The sequence below is a fragment of the Nyctibius grandis genome, chromosome 26, assembly GCF_013368605.1.
Source record: "Nyctibius grandis isolate bNycGra1 chromosome 26, bNycGra1.pri, whole genome shotgun sequence".
Lineage (NCBI taxonomy): Eukaryota > Metazoa > Chordata > Aves > Nyctibiiformes > Nyctibiidae > Nyctibius > Nyctibius grandis.
In genome coordinates, this window is record NC_090683.1 from 6424228 (window position 1) to 6447840 (window position 23613).

The 23613-nt window shown below is 45.5% G+C and overlaps 1 protein-coding gene across 1 annotated transcript; it reads right to left on the reverse strand.

Moving 5' to 3' along the window:
- Window positions 1-1317: 1317 nt before the first annotated feature.
- TOP2A (DNA topoisomerase II alpha) lies at window positions 1318-20897 on the reverse strand. Its single transcript, XM_068418709.1, has 35 exons — window positions 20832-20897; window positions 20344-20490; window positions 20071-20161; window positions 19487-19550; window positions 18828-18973; window positions 18357-18454; window positions 17835-18047; window positions 17466-17639; window positions 17160-17261; window positions 16534-16671; window positions 16218-16356; window positions 15792-15949; window positions 15236-15361; window positions 14664-14774; window positions 14465-14570; window positions 13668-13777; window positions 12839-12931; window positions 12248-12362; window positions 11820-11941; window positions 11093-11241; window positions 10182-10413; window positions 9919-10053; window positions 9594-9794; window positions 8882-9077; window positions 7478-7569; window positions 6743-6883; window positions 6556-6639; window positions 5740-5937; window positions 4725-4830; window positions 4261-4413; window positions 3672-3822; window positions 3455-3516; window positions 3020-3133; window positions 1791-2014; window positions 1318-1467 (listed from the first exon to the last, which is right to left on the reverse strand). The coding sequence occupies exons 1-35, from the start codon at window positions 20862-20864 to the stop codon at window positions 1318-1320; spliced, it is 4674 nt and encodes a 1557-aa protein (XP_068274810.1). The 5' UTR covers window positions 20865-20897.
- Window positions 20898-23613: the final 2716 nt, after the last annotated feature.

Consider the following 23613-nt stretch of genomic DNA (forward strand, 5'->3'; position numbering starts at 1 on the left):
GCTCACCTACGGCCGCAGAAGCAGAACCTGGGGCAGCCAGGCTGTGCCAGGTGCCACACGGGTGTTCACAAGAATTTGGAGACCTCAGTTGGGTCCAGGCAGTGGCTTTGTAAAGCCACGGTGAGGAACTGAGCTTCCACCCACAAACCAGAGCTTGCGTCAAGCCCTCTGCTCCGCCAGCGCAGAGCGCTGGCGGAGCAGAGGGCTTGACGCAAGCTCTGCAATGGTCATTTCTAGAACGCCACCAAAACTGGCTAAATCAGCACCAGAAAATACCTCAGCAATGGAGCTGATGGCCTCTGGCTCCTGAGAAAGTCTGAGCTTCAAAGTACTCAACCGTGAGCAAAGACAACGCGTGGCTCAGCTGAGGAGAACTCCCTTTTTATTGAAGAAAATGCTTTTACGACATAAAAGTCTTAAAAAAGGACAGAAAAACACACAAAATATTTACACAGACAGTCAAGAAATAGCCCTCAGTGTTGGAGAAATGGCTCTGGGAAAAGCAAAACAACTAGACAAATACTCCATGAAGGATTTGGAAGGGGAAGATGTTGCTTCCCTGCTTCTGCTGAGGAACAGGAGTGCTGGAAGGGCTGGGCAGAAGCTGAGGAGAAGGTTCGTGTCAGTCACAAGCAGCTCCTACCTGAAGATGAGCCCTGGGCTGAACACGGGGTTTCTTGGCAGCCAGACAGAAGATAAAACTGCCAACAGTGAGGGTGGAGACGAGGCTGCACAAACCTCTGCTGCTAAAGCTGAATTAAAACAACCAAAGGCTAAAACTCGCGGCGGCAGAGGTTGAACCCTTGCACAGACATAAAAGGACTGCAAAAAAAAACCCCACGAAAGAAAGAACTCTAGCATGGAGTTTTAAGTGCCTACACCTCACATCACGTCTCTGGTTGTGGAGTTAAAAGTTTATTTGCTTTATTATTAAGATATCTAAAGAGGACGGTATCTGTGTGAGAGGGTAAAGGATTTGATGTGTTCTAAAATCTACTTTAACACTAAAATGACCACAAAGTGCCAAAAGATTCCAGCTGGCTAAAGGGTAAGAGGGAAGCGCACCAGCACTAGCTGGGCACGCAGCTCCAGTGTTCATGAGAAGGGGGGGGATTCCTGTTTAAACAAATTAAGTTATTTAAAACCAAGAAAAATCGAGCTGTATTCACTTATAACAAACATTTTGGGACTCGTGTAAATTCAGTGAAGATTCCCCAGTCTGAGATGTTGCTCTTTGGCGGGAGCTTGTTGAGAGCTCTGCTGAAGGCTGGGCTTGTAGATGGGTTTGGAGCAGCAGTTTAAAATCTTCATAAAAACTCAAAACAGATCGTCCTCATCGGATGACTCCAGGTACCGGACAGGCTTTCTGAGACGTCCAGGCCTGGTACGGGGCTCGGCTGCTACGGGGCTGTCCCCATGAGCAGCTGAATCAACAGTAAAACTATCGTCGTCTTCCAGCTTGGATTTCTGGAGGGAAAGCACAGACAAGAGTCAGAATCGGTTTGGTTGGGAAGGACCTTTAAGATCATCGAGTCCAACCATTGAACCAGCACTGCCAAGGCCACCACTAACCCCTGTCCCTCAGCACCACATCTCCACGGCTTTTAAATCCCCCCAGGGATGGCGACTCCCCCACTGCCCTGGGCAGCCTGACCCCCCTTCTCACCCACCTCCCCACACCCAGCGGGTGTCGCAGGGGAGGTTCTGCCTCTACCCCACTTCTGCTGCCACCATAACCGACACCGCGCTCTGTGTAGGCCCTTGGCTCTGAGGGGTGGCAGAGTACAAACCTTTGTTGCGACTGATTTGGAAGGCTTCAAGCCAAAATCCGAATCTGAATCCGAATCCAAGGAGCTCGGCTGCCTTTTGGTCACCTTCCGCCTCTTGGGCTGCTCCAGCCTGTCACCCGTTGCTCCAGCCTCAGAGTCCGGGGCTCCCTCCTTCGCCGCGGCCTTGCTGGGTTTGGGGGCAGCCTTTTTCTTGGTGAGGATATCCACGATGGACGGCTGGTTATCTGAAACAGACCTCTGCCTTTAGACCCTTGTGTGCTGCCTCTCTTCTCATCCAACGCCGCCAGGTCAGCACACGGGTCGTCTCGTTCTGAAGCACGGATTTCTAGAAAGATTGCTCTTCACCAAGCTTACGAGAAACGAGGTTGTTTATCTGCTTAGTTCCACCACATTTAGAGGCTCAAATTAAAACGTACCCAAACTATTTCGGATTGAAAAGTCCTGAACTCTCAAGGCTGCGTAACCAATCTTACACCTTCAAAACTTTGGCACAGGGAAGGGATGAATCTCCCATCTACACTAAACTGTCACTCGTGGAGTTGGTTCTTACCTACATTTTGACATTTTTTAACCACAACTTGAAGCACGTCTCCAAGTTGAGCCGAAATGAGCAGGACGTTCCTGAGTGATCAGGGGCTTTCTCAGTTTAGAAGTGGGAGAAACAGCTATTTTGCTGTGAAGTGACACACTACTTATTGCTGGGATCAAAACCAGCCAGTGATGGGATATGCAAAACAGCTGTCAAAGTTTGACAAAGACTCTGGGCAGTGAAGTTTAAAAAACCTGAGTCAAATGCTGTAGATTTATGAGGTCGAGCTAGCACTAAATAGCTCAAGCTACCCCAAAGAAGCTTTTCTTCTTCCTGGGAAGCCAGCTACCAAGCAGCTTTCCTCCCCAAAAGACACGCAGTAGAACATTGACTGCAAGACACAAATTCCGCTCAGGATTATTTCTGCCAAGTATTACATAGCACTGTAGGAAGCATTCACTTTTCCTGTTCCCAAACTAAAATCACTCCCTCCAAGCATGTCTGAGACGAACTAGAACATGATATGTTTGGAAAGAAACTTCTCTAAAAATGACAACTAGGCAACCTTTGCCACAAACCTCAGATCTTTTCTGAAATGAAAACTCAACATATTCAGGCCTCTCCCTGGCAAAATCACTCAGACTCGTTTCCCACAGGAATAATTGTTATCTAAAAATGATCTTACTAAACTTCGCCTTACCCTTAGTGGCACTGGCCTTCTTGGCTGCAGCAGGTTTTTTAGATACGGCCTTACTGAGAGGCACAGGGACAGAAGGAGCTGCAGGACCTTGACTCGCAGTTTCATTGGCAACATCTTGGAATAAAGAAAGCAGAAAGTCAGTCTGAAATAGTCAAATTATCTACTCTGGCTACAAACATCAGAGCAGAAGGAAACAATTCTGATCCACTTTATAAAAAGAATAACAATTAAAACTGGATTAATCACAAATTCAAGTTAGAGACAGACAAAAAGTCTGGTGCGCTGAAAGCAGCTTGTACCCCAGCATCAAAGTTTCTCTGCAAAACACCTTGTGCCTGGTGTCTGCCTCCGTGGGTGTAAGCACCCATTGGGATGCCCAGGGCACTCTCCTGGGTTTTAGGAAAATCAGCAAGGGTCAGAAGGTCTGGTACTCACCAGGGACAGCGCTTTGTGCTTGTGTTTGCTCGGGAGCTTTAGCTGCTTTTTCAGTGGTTTTCCTAGAATACAAAACCCCAAGTATTTTTTTTTCCATTTATGATGTGAAAAAATGCACCTAAAGAGGTGCACTGAAGAAAAAGAGCTATTAATGTCTATATCACATTAACACTAGAACCACAACTAATTTCCAGTGCCTATGTGGAGAAATACTCACTTAGGAGCAGCTCTGGGCTTGGGAGCAGGTTTTTCTTCGGGGTCTGTATCCGACTCAGTGTTGCCTTCACTGTTGCCCTGAAATTCAGACTCCTCATCTGAGCTGGAGCGATTTTCATCCGTGTCCAAACTGATTATGGCCTTGACTTTGGCTGATGAAACGGCACAGATGTATTATTGTACACATTTGGCAATACGCAGCTCAGTTTATTTTTCAATATTTTAGCTGCAGTTATTGAAAAATAAAGATCTGAATAAAAACAGACATTGAGATTGCCAGTGAGCAGACTCCAAATCACAAGTATATTCTGCGCTCGCTTACCAACAACGCATTTGATTTGCCAAGATAGTTGTGTAATTAAAACCAATAACCTTATTTCTCTAGTTGCCCATTTCTGCTTTTCCTTGAAAAGCATTGTGAAAATCTGCTCAAATGGTAGAAATATTTAGTTGTTATATACAGTAAAATAAATAAGCCTCTTAAAAAAATATTTCTGACCGAGATCTCGGACTCTGGGAGCTCTCTGAATTGTCTGTTCACTTTTCTCCTCCACAGATCGCTCCTCCTCTGCACTCGTGTCGTCACTCACCTGCTGCTTGGCGAACCACCCGCTCCCTTTGAGGAGGCGCTTCAAAATCCAACTCTGAATCAGACCCTGAGTCAGACTCTGAATCAGACCAAGGATTTCGTTTCTTCATTTTCTTTAATGGCTTAAATGGTAGAGTGGCCTGTCTCTTAGTACCTGAAAAATATTGGGAGGCAGGATGAACCAGCAAACTTCCACGTGCACTTCAGGCTCAGCAGTTCAAGCTCAGCTTAGAAATACATCACAAAATTCAGAAGATTCTGGATTAAACATTTAAGATAAATAGTAATCTATCCCGCTGGACTGTTATCCAGGATCACTTTATCACCTAGTTTTTCCAAAAATACTGATCCTAGATGCTACTCATCACAGAATCACAGAATCACCTTCAGGAAGAGGTCAGATAGCCAAATTTACAACCCTTCCCCTCACTTTCCACTGATGGAATAACACACAAAAGCATTTACCTCGCTCAGTGTTAAGCTTCTGTGCTAATCTCTGCTTAAGGCCTGTAGACACTTTGTCTCCTGATGCGTTTCCTTCTTGATTCTCATCAAATTCATTTTTTTCGCTCTGAAGATACAAGCAGATATCAGATAGCGAGTCAGCTCACACAACTGAAAGAGGCACAATGTAGAAAGGAGCTGCTTGTTTTAGATGTGTGAAAGTTAGTGATACAGGAAATCTGAGTGTGTGAAACAAGCTGCGTGTAAAATTGATTACAGCCAAGTAAATCAGACACGCTCTGTCCCTACATCAGGTGACTTAAAGCGTAAAATCCAACATTAACAAAAACAGGTACAGCCTTTGTGTGCTGAGGGTATGGCTCTGGGGTGTGTTGAGGATGCAGAACTGAACAGGGTGGGTTAAAAACAACAGTGCAAGTTATTTGGAAAAAATGTTAGATGGAACCATCTGTAGGAAAGGAGCAATAGGTCTGGCTTACAGGTCAAAACAGGTGAGGGGAGATTTTAGTTTCCTGTGTTTCAAAAGGCTGAATGGCATAATTTCAACTAGCTCTATAAAAAGAGTTAAATCTTCTTTATCTCCTTCATACTGAGAACAATAATGGCAGTAAGTGGCTGAAAGCATTACTGGAAATGCAAAGGCTGTTCTGGAGAAGTGCATTTACTAGCTGTACTTCCTGCCTGCTAGAGGATTTATAAAATCCCCAGCACACCTAGAACAACCTTACTTGCATCTGCCTTTTCATTTCTAAGCTACCAACCCTCTGACATTGTGATATGTGCTCTTGCCAAAAGATTTCCCTCTAAGCCATCTCCTGATACATTAGTGAATCTGTTCTCCTTTAGACTGAGGAACAGCCATGTCCAGTGTTCCCTGTGTCCTACGATTCCATCCCTCTCCCTGAACAGCTGCTTCATCAGGACAAGTTCAGCTAACAAGAACTTGCATTTCTTTAGGACTGTATTGAAGAGAATTGTAAAGAAAAGATGAAACGTTTGGAATATTCCTTTTTACCTTTATTTTCTTTTTCGTTCTCTTCTCTGCCTCTGCCTTCATCTCTGCAGTTACCCGAGGAACAACCCTTATGCCACGAGATGATGGCATCGTCTCTGACAGTCGCACCTTCTTCACCGTCATCTTCCCTCCTTTCACCTTTAAAGGTTTCCCAGCAAACCCCGCCATCTCGTCCTGGCGTTGCTTGGCTTCCACTGCCTGCAGAGGTGAGCATAAAATCATACAACCATGAGAGTACAAACCAAACAACGTACTACTGAAAAACCCACCACCACAGCCCTTGCAGTAACGCACTCTGTACTCGATAGATTTCCTACCATCAGTGTAAATGCAGCTTCCCACTCTGTTACAGATGTGCACATCTTCGAACGATTTAAGCCACAGCTATAGTTTGGTTACTTGGGGAGTAAGAAGAGACACAGGCACTGACCAGGTGTGGAGGTGCACAGACACATGCCCACAATTTGGGCTCTGTTCAGTAAAATTCAGCTTCTCCCTCATGTTTTCAGTGTCCAAAAAGCCCTTTGAGCTACATCTCCTCAGACTATCTCCTAGTTTTTCCCTCAAGCCCTCCTAGAACTCCTCACTATTCAGATTGATCTCCTTCCAATGGCCACTGCGGTGGTTTGACTCCCTGGCCCAGAGCAGTGCTACTCCTATCCAAGCTAGGAAGGAGAAGAAAGCTTTCATTCTCCTCAAGGAGTGCAAGACATAGGAGTTATCATTTTTAGCTTCCTTGTTATGACAAAAAAAGTCAATACAGAGCTGGTAGATAAGAAAAGGGAGTCTAGTCATCTGCACTGAACACTGACGTACATCCAGTTCTTCAACAAAGACAGCAAGGTCTTCCTTCCACAGATCAGAGGGACTCTTGCGCTTGAGGTTTTCCAGCTCCTTTCTCTAAAGGAATCACAGTGGATAATCATTAGTCACATATTTCATTCCACCATAAAAAAAAATATATTATATAATCATGCTTTTATAAGAAAAGGAAGGAACATACTTTGTTATCGCTCTGCTTACAGAGCTCATCTTTCTTCTCTTTAGTCAGATACCAAAGGGGCATGTTCAGCAGATAGTTGAAGTCTGATCCGGTAGCTGCAGTTGATTCTTTGTCACTCTCCTCCTCCTCCTCCTCTTCTTTCTGAGTGTGGATTTAAAACAAACATTGTCACAAATAGACTGACATACAAAGGTAGGGCTATTGATGAAATTTGGACTGCGTCACAGGTACTCCATGTGCTTGTGGTGTCTCAGACTCTTCTAGAACAATTCAGAAATGGACAGATATGAAATTACACTTCTTAAAACCTCAGCTGCTATGGCAAGGAGGAACCATCTGCATAAAAATTCTCCCAATCTCTTTTACTCTCCTGTATTGGGCCTCTCTGTCTCGATAGCCCAGATTCTCTCCTCAGGCTACTTAAAACTGTCACCTTGCTCACAGCCCTTCTCTAACTGGGTCCCACAGGCAGAAGGAAACCCTGAAGGAAGAGCAAAATCGCTGTGGCAAGAGGACTTGACCCGGCAGACTCAAGCCCTAGTGACCAGACCTCAGTGCCTTCAGAACAAGAGACTGAATTTTTGCTTGTCTTATGTTTCCTACCACAGACATACCACACACACAAGCTCTTGAATCCCACAAACTGAAAATCAATTTGGGCTTCTTCCTGTGAGTTATGAGGCTTCAGAGGTGGGGACCAGTTCGGATCTATTTAGAGAGGATGACTGACATTACCTTGTTTTGGGATTCCTTCCAAGCCTTCACTGGATCAGACTCGTACCCTCTCTGGATAAGAACTTGAATCAACTCTTTCTTGGGTTTGTTTTCTGTAAACAGACATTTGAGGATTGTCAGTGACCACGGCCAATCACTGTTAGGAAAGACAGATGAACTTTAAATTTTGGATCCCCTGGTTCTAGCAGCTCGGCATCCTATCGGGCTCTGAAATAGCCTTTCCTCATCAGAGGTGGGACATGTGGAAGAGCCTGAAATGACACCTAAAAAGCTCCTATTTAGCAGATGATTTGTCAGGTCAGCGTTGCTCCGATGCCTGTCAGGAACACCTGCCAGAGCACTGTAAATATTTTTCTTCTTCATTTCCATATATGCATTTCCCCTGCCCCAAGTAGTTTTTGAACTCGGAAAAAAAAGGTGTGATGGTACCAAAAAGGTTTCATAATAATAAACAGGCAGGTGGAGGAAAAAAAACCCTGATAGCACTCAAAGGATCTGGTATAGCTTGCACCTCATTAGATTTCACCAGGGAAATTTATGCTATAAGTGCCCCAGCCAATGGAAATGCTGCAGCTGGAATTTGTTCCTTTTTGATATATCAGAAGCAATCAACCATGAGACACAAATACAAATGGAACCAGCTCCGTCAGCCTTGGAACTGCTTATTGCAAAAACCCAAGAAAATGCATTTCAAGGGAATTATTTCTCTTCCTGAGTCAAGTCACACAGAGACAGGCTGTTGGGATTAGGGGGCTGCCTTCAGACACAAACCGCAAAGCATCTTATGACACTTTAGCTGCATCCTCCCTGAACACCAGTGAAATACAGAGTTGCCTTTTAGACTGAGGTGGGAAAGTTGATTGAAAAATTTGAACGCTGGGAACAAAGATCTGTTTCTTTTTCTGGCTCATGATTCTCAGATGCTGCTAACTTGAGTACCTCCTAAGTTTGAAAGCCCAATCCACTGACAACATGATTTGGAATATCTTTGCAGAGGTTCACAAAGATAACACAGAGAGAGACAGGTTCTTAGGAAGTATGTTTGAACAGAAAACACTACCCCTTTCTAACCCTACCAGTACTTCACTCCTATTCTTACTGAGTCAGAAATAGATGAGAATTATTGTTAAACTATTAAAAAAGATTCTACTCTCAAAATACTGTCAAACACACGGTAGGAAAGCTGTATGAGTATCCCGTTTTGATTAATATATGCATAATGCTCTGCAGACCAAGGACACTCTGTGAAGCATTTTCCTCTCCTATGTTACTGGAACAGAAAGATAAGCTCTGGTGTGGTGTGTTAAGAGCCAGTCCGGGGCTGAGGGGGTGCTGACAGAACTCAAGGGAGCACCTAGTTCTTCTCCCAGTTTCATAAACCCAGTAACCAAGAACAACACATACCGATCACAATTTTGCTGTCTATTTTTTCCAGGATGAAGCGAGCCTGGTTGCTGAGCTTTGCAGACTCGGCCCCCAGCATTCCGATAAGCCATTCTTTCCTCAAGTTGTAGTATTGGAGCCTGAGTTCAAAGAACTCTTTAAGAATATCCTGGGGAGAGTCGTACTTCTTGAGAAAGCCCACGTGGTCAAAAAGAACCTAGATGAAAGAACACAGGCATTATGGTGATAAAACTGATTTCCAGAACCACTGAAAACTACAGGTGTGATAGTACAACTGAATTATTAGCCAACAAATTATAAAACCTTAGCATTGTTTTAGAAATCACTTCAGTTTGCAAGCATGGCAGCAAAGACAATTTTAGAATTTCAAAGTTCTTGAAAACACAGAGTAGGGTTAAGGTTACTCGACTCTTAAAGCTATCTGTAGGATAAACATCTTGCATCAAGCTTCACACATTGTCACAATCCAGACATTCAATGACAGTGGTGTTGTCACAACAAAGGTCTCTGTGAACTGTGTGATTTCAGACCACTTTGTCCCACTTCAGGCAAAACCATACCACCCTGGGCCCATTCCCAAGGCAGTCTCTTGACCTTCTGAAGGTATATTTAGAAAGCTGATTTAAAACCAGTAACAGCAGAAAAATCAAAGTGAATTTGTGTTCACTTTGAGTTAAACCAAGAAATTTCTCCAGTAAAATCTATTACATACCATGGAGTTGCATGTTAAATGTGTTTGGAGTTTGAAGACCTTATGCAGCCCCACTGCTTTAGCTTCAGCTAGTTTTTCTTCAGTCATCTTCACTATGAACTTCACTGTCGTGTCTGTGTGATACTCTTTATAGTCTGTGATTAGTGGGAGTGTCTTCTCTGTCCCATTTAACATTGGCTCCAGAACTTGCTCTTTGTAAGTCTGAGAAAAGAATCAAAGTCAGACCCATGTTTTCCACGGAGATGAAAAGCTCCAGACCCCACTAATCACATTTTGCTTTACAGCACAAACTACACATTCCTACGGCAAATGCCTTGTTTCTTACCTGTGTCCACGTCCTGACAGGCAGCTCCGTGATCTCAATGGTTGTAGAACCCAGGATAGACACTTCACCACTTATCACATACTGATTAGGTCCCAGCTCATCTATTGTGCCTTTGAAATTCTTGTAACTAGGAAGCTAAGCAGAAAAGAACACTGGATTCAGCTTTGGGTCGATGCTTCTGTTTTAAGCATTTGCATGAAATGCTCCAACATGTGCTGAATAAACTAACGAGTGAGACATTGTTTTTTAAACACATCATTTACCATTGGCATTGGCTCTTCTCCATCCATCAGACGACGGATATTATTCACAACTTCCCTGATATCAAAATTGGGGATCTTACAGGACCAGCCAGTACCAATCCCTTCTGCCCCGTTGATCAGCACCATTGGAAGGATCGGCATATACCATTCGGGCTCCACACGCTGATTGTCATCGTAAAGGAACCTCAGGATGTTGTCATCCGTTGGTGGGAACAGCAACCGTGCTAGTGGGCTAGAAAGGAAAGGGAAGTGAAGCCCAAATTCTCATTACAGAACAGTGAGCACCATGCAGAAAGAACCCCCCAGAAAATGTGACAACATGTCAGTCAGGTTTATTCCTATCAGCCAACCTTAGCCATACAGCCTGGGTGTCTACGTTAGCAAACTGGCCTTCTGGAGTAACATCTTCAGCAATTTCACCAGTCTCTACATGTTCCACTGACTAGATGGGACCCCAACCTTGTACTTTAAGCATGTAAATTAGACATTTAAAGTCTGAAAGGCTTTGGCTCTCTGTACACCTTGCTTTAGTACAACCATGCACGTGCTCAAGTAACAGATTTGATCAAGTTCAACCCGAGTGACCATCGTGTCACAGACTACAGTGCTGTACTTTCAGGTACTAGAACTTCACTCTCACAACTCAAATTCATTTTTTATTCTCCTACCCAAATTTCTCCCTTTGTTTTTGCTCTCATTTTCATATTCTCTGCTCTGCCTTTCATTCTCTGGAATGATAACCAAGTTTACATATCTGAATCTAAGATCCAAATCTCACTTCAATTGTTGCTACTCTGAGTATACAAGTAGTCCAAAGTTTTAAGGGGAAAAGGTAAATTAATTTTTCTTTTTAAATGCTGTCAAACTGGGTCCTGTAACATGTGAAGAATATTTAAGACATTAATGCTGACCTGAGCATTGTGAAGATGTATCGAGGGCTGGCAGAGTCTTTCCCACCATGGAGCCTTGTGCCAAACTGACCGATAGGCTGTAGCAAGTTGAGGTTGTTACTGCCCACAAAGTTCTGAGCTAAGTTAATAATAGTCATCATCAGCGACGCCTGCAATAAAGGAAGGTTCAAAGCTAAAAACGCAGAATTCTTCACTGAATGGACAAAGTTAAAGGCAAAAGTCACACCAAGAACAGAACTGATATAGAGGATAAACCCAACTAATAAAATACTGGAGGAAACTCTCACTGAAAGTGCGTCCCAAGACCCTCTAGTCTGGATGACTAGATCTATTCCAGTGACCCACCATATATTGCTAACTACCCGTTCTTGAAACCTCCAGGGAACGATTCTACTAGTCTCCCAAGGGAAGCTTGCTCTAGTGCTTAACTTCTCCTTACCAAGGTAGGAAGGCCATTAACATCTGCCTAAACCTATCACAAATAAAGTGGGTTTTTCTTGTTCTACTTTTTGAATGAAATATACTTCCATAAAGTCTAGGCAGGACAGGCAGACTGACCCTTAAATTAATATTGAAGTATTAATAGCGGGTATACAGCCACTTTGCTTTGGCTTTTATACCCAAACATCTAATCCTGCTTCAGAGGCATCTTAACTGTCAAGTCAACAGAAGGGCTTTTTTGCCTTTCATTTAAAAAGCATTTTGCACAACCAGGTCATGTTCTTACTTCACCATGATGGTATGAGGACATCTCAGCTACAGAACCAGCCAGCTGAGCAACCTTCACCTCCCGCTTATCGTTTCGTTTGAAACATGTGAACAGAACTTTTCTTTGACCTGGCTTCAAACCTGTATAAAAAAGAAAAGACCTTGTCATTAGAATGCACAATATGTTTCACTTCGCTTCTGCTCTCTAGACACTAAGAACTAAAGATTCTGCACCAGGAGAGTAAGGTACTTGCAATAATATACTACAAAATGGATGAGACATTTAATCCAAAGATTAAAAAACTTGGACAGCAGAAAACAGACTTCAGAACACTGACCCTGAAAACTCAGCAGGTCACCCCGATTCTGATGGTATGACATACAAACACCCATTTAATAAGTTTTGGGGAATGCACTATGTGGAATCACTATCTTGAAATAACTTACCATCAACCAGTGACGGGATTGATCTTTCATTATCTGAGTTTGAGAACAGGACTAGCTCCTTGTTGATGAAGTCGTTGTATGTCAGGTAATGCGTATTTTTCCCATATAGGTATTCCTAAGAAAAACAGGTGTGAGATTGCCTTAATTTTAACAAGTCTAATCTGTTTCTTAGCTCACACTTGTCTAGTTTCACTAAAATGGAAGCTCTTTGTAAGACCAGCTAAACACAGCTCAAGTGCTGACATTCTTAGCATGGCAAAGTGAAACACTGCTTCCCACAATGCAGGCCCTTTTTTTGAGCAATAAAGCCTTCATACAATCCTGCTGAAGTTACCAATTCTCTATTGACAAAGTAATTTGAAAGATAAAGAGTTAAAAATGAAATTAACTGTTGGACAACTGACAATGAGGCTACACTGATGAGAGAAGAAGCTGCTCTGCAAAATTCTGAGATGTTTTAACTGTCCCATAATCCGGTGACTGACTCACCGACTCTGAGCTGTGAGCAGCTCTAGCACGCCAGAATGAAGCTGAGAACAGCCCCAGGGAGAGAGAGGAAACCAGTTTCCTTCACACACGTAAACCTTTTACCTCTGGCCGACCATCCAGCTTCCGTTGTCTTCTATCCTCCATGAAATGAGTCAGCCACTCCTTTCGCTCCTCTACCTTCTTCTTGCTAAAGGCCTGTATGTTACAAAATGAAAAGGGACTCAATTCGAGGACATTCTGTCCTCGTGTGGTGTGTGCTCTTGGACCACTTGAGACAGAGAAAGCATCCAGAACATGCTACACAGGCTGACTTAATAGCCTAAGTACAATAAAAGTTCTTGTAGCTAAATATATTAAAAGCATAATTTCCACCAGTCTTTAGGAGGCATGGTAGTTAGGTTTAAATGTATGTATTTTTAACATAATAATGGAAAACTAAAGCAGATTTCCCTATTAATATTTTGGGGAAAAAATTGGGGGTTTGGCCTTGCATAGCTCAGAAGAGTTAGGAGTCAGTGTCTACTGAAGGTGAAGTTTACAGAGGTGAGGACTGTTTTAATCCACTGGTGAACCATTTTACAAGAAGAAAATCTGGGGGAGAAAGTGGAGCTCTGACTTGGAGAAAACTGCAGCAGAACATGCACAAAAATGTTAAAGGAATATTTACTGTTGTGTCTGAAAATGTCAACTGGTTTGTAGTGATTAGTTTGTTCTGAGCTATATTTAAAAACCATCATTAAAAGGGTACTCTTGGCCTGAGGTCCATAGACAGATTTGCTTCTACTGGTTAGACTAAAGCCGTAGCCTTGGTAACAAAGAAACTCTCTCAAGCCCAAAGGCCTCTAAGAGCATTTTAAGAGAAAATGCACAGCCCTCGAAGCGGTGGAATACCAAAGGTAGTAAGTCAGCAATTAAATCAAGTGCTAGTTACCAGGGTGATCGCAGCATCATCTGCAGGACCAGAATATTTGAAGCCAATTCGATGTTTGGCCATATCTGCAAAGTATTCTTTAGCCTCCTTCGATGTGCTGGTACCCAAACCTGCAGAGACAGGACTAGTTAATCCTAATAACTTCTTGCTTAAATTAAGTTGCAGTTCAAATAAGTATTTCGCTATGCCTAGTCTCTGTGATATATCATATAAATGTACAGCGTGAAGACGACCTACTGAAAACTTGTGTTACTTTAAAATGAGATGTAAAGTATCACAAAAATCACAATTACAGATAAGTGAGCAGTGGCACATTGTACTTTTGGATTTTGTCTGTAACTCCTGTAGATATCCAGAATGACTAATTGCAAATTGGAAATGATTCCTCATCTCCCAGCCATTGTTCTGCAGTTGGCAACTTTCTTATTGGTATTAAGCAACTCTGGAGTAAGTACTTAGTGCTAACAGTACACAAGGACTGTACTGTGGAAAAGAGCACATAAAACTGAGCATAATTGCCTAAGAGGGCTGAAAAAATAGTTACCTACAATATTGTAGTTCCTTTCTGAGAGATTTTATTGAGATCTTATTTATTTATTTTTATTGAGATTTAGAGGTTATTGTTTCCTTACTTTTATGTTTTAGTCATATGTATTTGTAATCAGAATATCTTACAAGGGAAGAGACTCGGAGGTCACTCGGTCCAACCCCTTCTGCAAAAGCAGGGCTAACTGAATTTAATCATGAATGCCCTTATCTGGATCATTTAATTTCACCATATTAAGTTTTCTACAAACCTTTATAGTACTTGATTTTCCATGAATTGTAGTTCTGTGTATTGTTTTTCCATTCTTCAAATTCAGGAATGCTGTAGAATGCAATTTCTTCTTTGTTTTTAAAGGCCTACAATGAACAAATATTTTAACTGTGAAATGAGAGGCAGATCTGGACCAATGGACCCTTCCTCATTCACCTTACCATCTACCCAACCCTTACCTTTATGATGGGAGTAATAAACTCCTCCAAAAAGTTGTGTTTCAGAAGAGATGGCCAGTTGTGATGGATGAAGTTAATCAACAAACCTTTGATATGCGATCCATCTTGATCCTGATTTAAAAAAGAAAAATAAAAGAAAAAAGACATATTTAATCAGGGACATGATGGAAGTGACAATTGTTGGCTTAATAGCAAATGATTCTATAAGTCCAGCTAACTGACCCTATTAACTTTCACTTCTAAAAAGGTGACCATGCATTGTTTAACTACTGAAAATGAAGAGAAACAGAAAAGGCACGTTCTTGGTGAAAAAAGGTATCAAGGACTGGTCAAGAGCCTTGAATCAGCAGACTGGGAAGACAGTATTTAGCTATTCAGTGATGCTACTCCCCTCTCTACTTTATCTGTTTTGTTTTGTGGCTGAAAAGACATTATGACCCACTAAAATGTAGAATGATAAAAAGAAACAAGGAGAGAATTAGGTACAACAATGGCAGTGGGAGAAAGGTAGTATTTTCTTCTTTCAAGCAGTTTTTTTTCCTCTCCCAATTTTCAGTTTTAGTGAACCTAACCTGATCTGTCATAATCATAATCTTTCCATAGCGAAGACTCTTTAAAGAATCTTGATCTTCATAGTTCTTTTTATATTGTAAACCCACAATCTTGATGATGTTGTTGATTTCAGCGTTTTCCATAATCTGGAAAAGATCACACAGAATAAAAACTTGTCTTTCAGACTTAAAATGTAGCTTAAAAAAGTCTAAAATTACCCACAAGTATACTGTTGACTGAGCTTTGTCTTGTCAGTGGTTTTTTGCCGGTTAAATACTTATCATTTCTAAACTGAAGTCTAATGCTTACATTATTCTAGATCATTCCAAACATTTTCTAGTCTACAACGCAAACACTATCCCTTCAGGCAAAACACAGAACAGGAGTTAATCAATATTCCCACTTAACCAGCAAGGCAGGCTGAAGATGAGACTACACTCAGGCGCTTAAGGCACTACTCCTAGGAGTTAGTGCTCCAGGTGTTCAGCTGCGCTGACTCACTTGGAACACATTGCCCTACACAAAGCAGCACACCGCGCCTTCTAACGTATAAACTACAACGATTTTCCAACTAACCTGCTTATGAGAGGCTTCTCGGACGTTGAGCATTTTCCCACGAAGGGGAAATACTCCATATTTGTCTCTACCAACCACTCCTAGACCAGAGACAGCCAGTGTTTTGGCTGAGTCTCCCTCGGTCAGGATAAGTGTACAATCTAAAGAATTCTTGCTGCCTAAAAAAAAAACAAAACAAAACCCAAGTCAGTTTTCTAAGAAGTGAAATCAAAGCCTGCGTACTCACAAACTGGATGAGAATAAATAAACAGGTTTTGTTGCACTGCACATGGTAAATGGGGATAAACATGGTAAATGGGACTGTAAAATGGGGATAAACTGTAATTACAGGTTTTCTCATTATCTTTAGGAGACAGTTCTTTCATTTGTCTAACAAGTTCTAACTGTTTTTGTATGAATTGTTTACAAAGGATGTAAAACACGTACCAGCATCGTTGGCATCATCCAGCTTAGGAACACCCTTAATCTTAGTGTGCTTCACAGCCGAACATTTCTTATTCAGCTGGCTCTGAGCTTTGAATTTTACCCAGTTTAGGATACTTTCAACAATGCCACAGCCAACTGCCTGCAATACAAAAAATAACCCCAAACAATTGTGGGAAAAGCCTTAACAATGACAGAATTTTAAGTTATATGCTTTTTCTTTTCTTTAGGACATTACTTCAAAAGCACGTATTTGCCACATTAACCATAAGATGCAGTTTTACAGAGGTCCTGATTATCCGTGTATATCACTACTTACACCCTTAATAAATTTTTCACTCAGTCTACAGGTTGAGCCAAAGTTCTTTGCCTGCAGAGTCATGTTCTCCTTAGTCTGAGAGTCAAAGGTGGGGTTTTCAATTAAGGCATTCACGAAAATCCACATGTGGTTCTTCACCTACAGTTAAATACAACAAGCATCACACGTTACACAGGCTCACCTCAGTACCAGCAGTGCATCCTGACATTGCCTGTCACAATCACACCGTGAGGAAAAACTCAATTATCGCTGTGTTTTTGAATTTACCTAGATGTCTTGAAAGAATTTAGGACATCTAATGAGCATTCATGAGCAATGTTATATGATTTGGGATGTCACGGAATCGTCAGCTCTCAACCTAAATAGGTATTATCTGATACGGAGTTTTAGTGCATCTGCGCTGAGTTACAGTGTTGTGATTACAAAATACGTCAGCCAAACAAAGAGAAGATTGTTAGTTGGGTTAAACTGAACAATATAAGACTTCTGTACTTAGCAATTTTATAGATATTGTCTGTACAATGGAAATATGTATTATTAATTAATGCAGTAATGCATTAAGCTGTAGTTACAATTTGCAGTAACGCTAGAGCTGTGTTTCCCACTGGGAAATTCTGACATTGTACCTGAAAAGGCTTCACTCCAACTCCGTTTTTGTTCTTCTTTTTCACAACATCAATGAGCTTAGTCACAAGTTGGTCAGCTACGTAATCAACGTGCCTGCCACCCTAAGGGAAAACAGGACCAAAGACCTGGTGGTGATTCCATTGAAAAAAAAAAAAAAGGACTTTCATCTATTTAAAACTTTCAGCAGTCTTTGCAACATTAAGCAACTAAGTATTTTTCACTGACATATATATATTTGAAAATAGCTAAAAATATTAATGATGAAGAATATGGGATTAGCTTGACTAAATAAACTAAAGAGTTACCTTTGTAGTGGCAATGCTGTTGACAAAGCTAACTTGCTGGAAGCCTTTTTCACTTAAAGTCAAACACACTTCCCACCGAGAATTCACTTCCTCATGGATAACCTTAAGTGCATTACCAGTTTCATCTTCTTTGTCCTTCAGGTAGAGGTCCACATAACTGCGGAATCCTTTCACCTGCATACAGATGAAAGCAGATAACTTGTTTATAACAGCTCCTATAAATACTTAATTCATATCCTCCTGAAAAGGGTAGAGGAATCACTCGTGCAAATTCTCCCTGTACTATGTGTAAATTGCTTCACCAAAACCTCACTGTTACAATGGCATGAGAAATGTAGCTATTAGTGCTTCTTGTCAACGTTCACTTACGGGCAGCCTCTGTCCATTCAGGAAAACTTTGACATCCTTTGTGGATCCAGCAATATCATATGCTCTTCGAGACATTAGTGCTACAATGTCTTTATCAAGAATTGACATCTTGAATTTTGACAGATCAGGTTGGAAAGTGACACACGTATAATCTTCTCCATCAAAATATTTCAGTTTCATTTCATCAGCCTTTCCCATGTTGTCTGTCCAGGTCTGAGAAAAGGAGGTTTTGTGAGTTACAAGCGTAACACACACAAGCAACTAGCTTAGTTTTTAAAAGCAGTAAGATGATTTATAAGTTTTAAATATTTTCAAATTAAAAACACAATGGTAAAAGCTAGACTGTGATTATGTCTGCTCATTTCATTATTAATTATATTTGGTGGTACAGTAATTGTGGACCAAATGTATTCTAACCATAGTGCACTGAATGGAAGTTACGCCTAGATTTTTGGAACAAAATCTTAGGGTCTTACTTGAAAATCGTGGGTATAACTGTACTGAAATTAGAAGAGTTCATACCTGCTTGAATAACTTTTTGTATTCGCGACATGCAGTTTCCACAGTAAATTTTTTGCTAAATATGTTGCACAGTTTGGCTCCATAACCATTTCGCCCACCTGGAATTAGAAGGAAGACAGACTTGTGTTATCACCTTTGTAGAAAACCACCTAAAAGAACTCCAGACTAACAGGAGTTCACTTCAGCACAATCAACGTACAACTGTGAATAAGCAACAATATCCTATAAACTCAGTACGTGACTATAAACCCATATTTAATTGAGATTAATGTTCAAAGAGAATTTTTCCTGCTCTCCATATTTGTACCATTACTACTATAAAATAGAGCATGGAAGCTTCGCTCTGATGGACTCAGAATGTGGTTTTCATGTTGCATCAAGGATCCCTTTCCCCCTCATTACTTCAGTTCACACACTTAAACCAATCAGGCTGCTCAAAAATATTAGCACATATCTGAGAATCTTCCGTACCTGTGACTTTCTTTTCGTTGTCGTCGTAGTTGCTGGATGTTAGTAGCTGCCCAAAGATAAGAGCAGGGACATAGACCTTCTCCACTTTGTGTTCAACAACTGGAATACCTTTCCCGTTGTTCCATACACTGATTGTGTTATTCTCTCTAGGGGAATAAAAATGTGTGTTTTTAAGGCTGCAAGTGACTGAGCTATGAAACAAGTATTATACAAAAGCTCTGGGGAAAGGCCACCATTTCATCACGAGCAAATCTCTGTTCAGCAAGCGCAGAAACTGCCAGCAGAGGGAGGACAAGGCAACCAAAAAATGCTCAGATCTGCTGACACCATCTACGAAATGGACCACCACACAAAAATCATCTGTCTGTGCTCAATGATGGAATAGAAAGGTTGAGAGGAAGAAAAGAGGAAAATGGCCACAATGGAAAACAACAACAACAACAAAGCAGTCGTTTCACCAGTCGGGACTCCGTAAGAGACCAGGGGACTAAACAAAGAAAAAGACTTTCACAACTGATGAGTTACATTTGGTCTGATCTGGACCAGCCGCATCGCAGCGCCCTCCAGTACCACACCAGCTCAGCAGAACAGCATCTGGGGGAGAAAATCTAGTGCACTTGAGCTGGGAAGGCAATGAACAAAAATGAAATAAAACTTACACGTCAATGGTGACTTTAATGCAGGACATGCTTTTGTCCCTCTGCTTGTTGTCTGCAGCATTGACTAGAATGGAAAGGTTATTTTTATTACATTACATTCTCAATCAAGGCAAAATTATTATAAATATTTAATATAATTATTATAAATATTATCAATTATAAATATTATAAAGTGTCTTCAGTAGCATGAATGCAAAAATTCAATACAGTGTTACTAATAATTACCTCGGTACGCAAATATTTTGCAAGTTACAAAGATGAGCACTACAAGTTAACATAAAAAGGGAGAATTTTGGGCTGAATGATATTGGTTTTGTAATAGAGTGTGCCATCATTCCATGAATGGCTTACTATTATGTAGTGCTAACAGAAGGACATTAGTATCTAATATTTCCAAGCACAATCAACAAACCACGTAGTCTGTGAACACTATCCATCAAATTACACCACAGACATTACTTGGTCAGCAACACAACCAGATAAAAGTATACTTGATATGTTCTGATGCTTAGTTCCAATTCCTTAAACATTCAGCACCCATTAATAACTTGTCAACCATTGGCTCAACAGACAGGTCACCTTACCTAGGATCTCATCAAAGATTTTGTATAAGCCAGGTACAAAGGTCACGTCTCTGCAGTTAAGGCCCACGTCCTCATCAAAAACCCACATTTGCTGAAAAAAAAGGTAGGAAATACATGAGTGCCCGCGTACACCTCCTCCTCTGTGCCACCGCTTTGTAAAGCAGATGTTTTGTGCTTTATAAACAGATGTTAATGACTTCTCACCTTCACCGAGGAGCTCAGGCGGCTTAGCCCCACGGCCCCCCCCTTGCCCCAGGCCTCCCCCCCCCGCACCTGGGTGACCAGCTCCACGGAGCCGATGTAGGTGTCGGGCCGGAGCAGGATGTGCTCCAGCTGCGTCTTCTTCTGGTAGATGTGCTCCACCGAGAGCCCCTTCTTGGTGCCATCGCCCTTGGGCACCCGGCGGTTCTCGTCCGCGAGCTGCTCGGGGGGGAGAGAGAGAGCGGCAGTGAGGGGCAGCGGGATCCGGGAGGAGAACGGGGGGACCGAAGGGGATCAAGCCGGGGGGGGGGGGCGGGGGACTCCGACACGGTACCGGGGAATAGGGGAAGGATCCCGGGGCGGGGGGGGCCGAGGATGGGGAAATCCCAGAGAAACGGGGGACCCGAGGAGAGCGGGGGGGGAGGCCGCGAGAGGGGCCCGGGGAGGCCCTGAGGGAGCTGAGGGAGGCCCGGGACGCGGAGGGGCCGGGGGACGCGGGGGAAGCCGAAGCCCCGCGGGGCCGGGGACCGGGGTGAGGGTCCGCAGGGCGCCGCACACACTCGGAGCGGCGCCGGGTCCTCCTGGAGCTCCATGACGGCGGCGGGCGCTGCCGAGCACAAGCAATGGCGGCCCCAACCGCCCGGCGCACTTCAAACCTCCGCTCGGCCCGCCGAAACCGTCCGCCAATCGCCGCCCGCGGGCCCCCCGCGTGCCGCCAATCGCAGCGGGAGGGCGGGGACATGGGGTCCCGCCCCTCCCTCCCTCTCGCCAGTCAAAGGCGCTCCAAGCTTTCAAACCGGCCACTCAGAAGGGGCGGTTGGGTGACGGACAGCGATATAGACCAATAGCAGAGCGAAGGGGAGAGCGCTGTGCGGCAGGCTCAACCTGCCCGGATGCGGTTTGTGGCGTGATGGGCTGAGACCCACTGGGACCCACTGGGAGGCACTGGGACCCACTGGGAGACACTGGGGCCCACTGGGAAACGCTGGAGACACACTGGGCAGCTTCTGGGGACACGCAGGGACCTACTGGACTGGTCCTGGGGACCCGCTGGGCTGGCCCTTGTCACACTGGGCCATACTGGGCAGGCACTGGAACCCTCGGGGAGCCACTGGGACATACTGAGCAGACCTGGGGACACAGTGGGGACACTGGGGCACAGCACTGCCTCTTCAACAGGCACCAGGCCCTGGAGCGTGCCCCTGTGTGCCCACCCCAGAGCCACCGACTGGGGGACTGCTGCTGCATGGAGGCAGAGACACAGACCCTGCTGCTGCCCCAGACATCCCTGTTTCTGCCCCAAACCTCGCGCCCCAGCCCTGCCTGCACACCCTTGCCTGCCTCCACCACGGTGCCCACTTCTTGCTCATTCTGCCTCTGTCCACTGCTGGCACTCCAGGAGGGGCAAAGCCCACTGCCCGCGCTCCGGGAGGGGCTGCTTTGTTGACGCGGCGCCTGGCAACGCTGGTCACTGGCAATAGTGGTCACTGCCAACGGACTTCACTGTCCCTCTGGTGTCCCCCTGCCACGCCCATCTGTGCTGATCCCAGTGGGGCTGAAGCCCACGCGAGGCTCCAGACCCTCTCCCCGTTCCCCGGGCTGGCTGCAGTGTGCCCCCCCAGTGCCCCTCGCTGCAGCAGGCGATGTCCCGGGTAGGGCCCCCCCGTAACAGAGCGCTGAGTGTCATCCAAAACACCAATTTGTTGTGTCTTTATTTCTGGGGTGGGGACGGCATTCGCTTCGCTGGAGGTGCAGGGAGGCGGCTGGGCACGGCCTGGCATCGCCCCGCTGCCCCACAGGGATCTGCGGGGAGAGCAGAGCCGCGGCACAACCCGACCGCGGCGTCGATGTCCTCTCGGTGCTCGTGCCCAGCTCCGACCCTGCAGTTCTCCCCAAACGCTGCCCGCGGGGCTCTGGGGGTTGTTTTCCCAGCCCCACAGGATCGGGGAGGTGGGGGGCTGCCTGGGGCGTGCGGCTGGGGGGTCACCGGTGCCGTGGTGCCGGGGTCACCACATGTGCCGGTAGGGAAAGGCCACCTCCACGCAGAGCACCACCAGTGCCTCGGAGCAGTTGTGCCGCTGCCCGGCCAGCAGCCTGCCCTCGCCCAGGGGGGCGGCCAGGCCCTCCCCGGCGCCCGAGCTGCGCCAGCCATGGCAATCCCGCCTGCGGGCTTGGCCGCCCCGCGGCGTGGAGCCGTGCCACGCCAGCCGGTGGGGCCTGCGGATGGGTATGGGGGTGAGAGGGGCTGGGGGACACCCTCCGGGGCACCTCTGGCTCTTTGCACCAGCTCCTGCGGCTGTGCAAGCACCAGGGGCCGGGGGGGACCTGCTGCAGCCCCCCCCACCCCGGTTCCTGGTGCCGGTGCCAGCCCCACAGCCGGACTCACCAGAGGGGATCCGTCAGGACGTTGCGCCCGTTGAAGGAGTAGATGGGGCCCCGCGGGCTGGCACCGACCAGGCCCTCGAAGAGGGAGCTCCAGGACTTGGCCAGCAGCTGGCCCTGCGGGCACGAGCGGCGGCGCTGAGGTGGGGGCCGGGGCAATGCCCTTGTCCCGACCACGTGTGCGTAATAACTTGCTCTGGGTTCCTCCCGGCTCCCCAAACACAAGCGCCGAGCGTGGCTGGGGTGCAGCAGAACCGGGCAAGGCTCCCTCCCACCGAGGCTCACCGGGGGCTGCGGGGCTTTGCCGCCGTCAGCCCCCACAGGGACGGGGGTACCTGCCTTCAGGTTGACAACGGGGAGGGTCCTGTCCGTCCTCTTGACGATGGAGACCAGGTCCTGGGTGGGGGCCGACAGGAACGCCCGGAACGTGCCGTAGAGCCCAGCCTCCTGGGACTGCCGGTAGCACTGCAGGTCGGCGCCGCGGACCCCGCTCATGTCGCCGGCGAGGGGCACGTTGAGGGCGGCCAGGCGGAGCTGGGGACGGGAGGCAGGGTGGCAGGGAGGCTCGGGCACAGCGGGGTGGTGAGGTGTCCCCGCTTTCCAGGAGGGTGCGAGGCTCCGGCGGTGCCAGCTGGGCTCGGAGGAGTCCCCTGGGCACCTCTCCCCCTTCTCCCACCCCCGGAGCCTGGGAGCAGGGCACTGCTTACTGATGGGATCCGTGGGGCGATGGTGGTTGGCAGGATCTGGGGCAGCCCTTGTCCCTCCTCCTTCTGGACCTGGAATAACGCGGCTCAGGTGGGCCCAGGGACACCCAGCCCTGTGCCATGGATGCAGCACCCTCCCCAGACCAACACAACCCCAGGCTCTGCGTGTGCCGGGCTGGCGCTGCCCTGCTGACAGCCCGTCTCCACGGCACGTCCCTCCTGGCACAGCCGGCAGCAGGGCTCAGGGCAACACTCA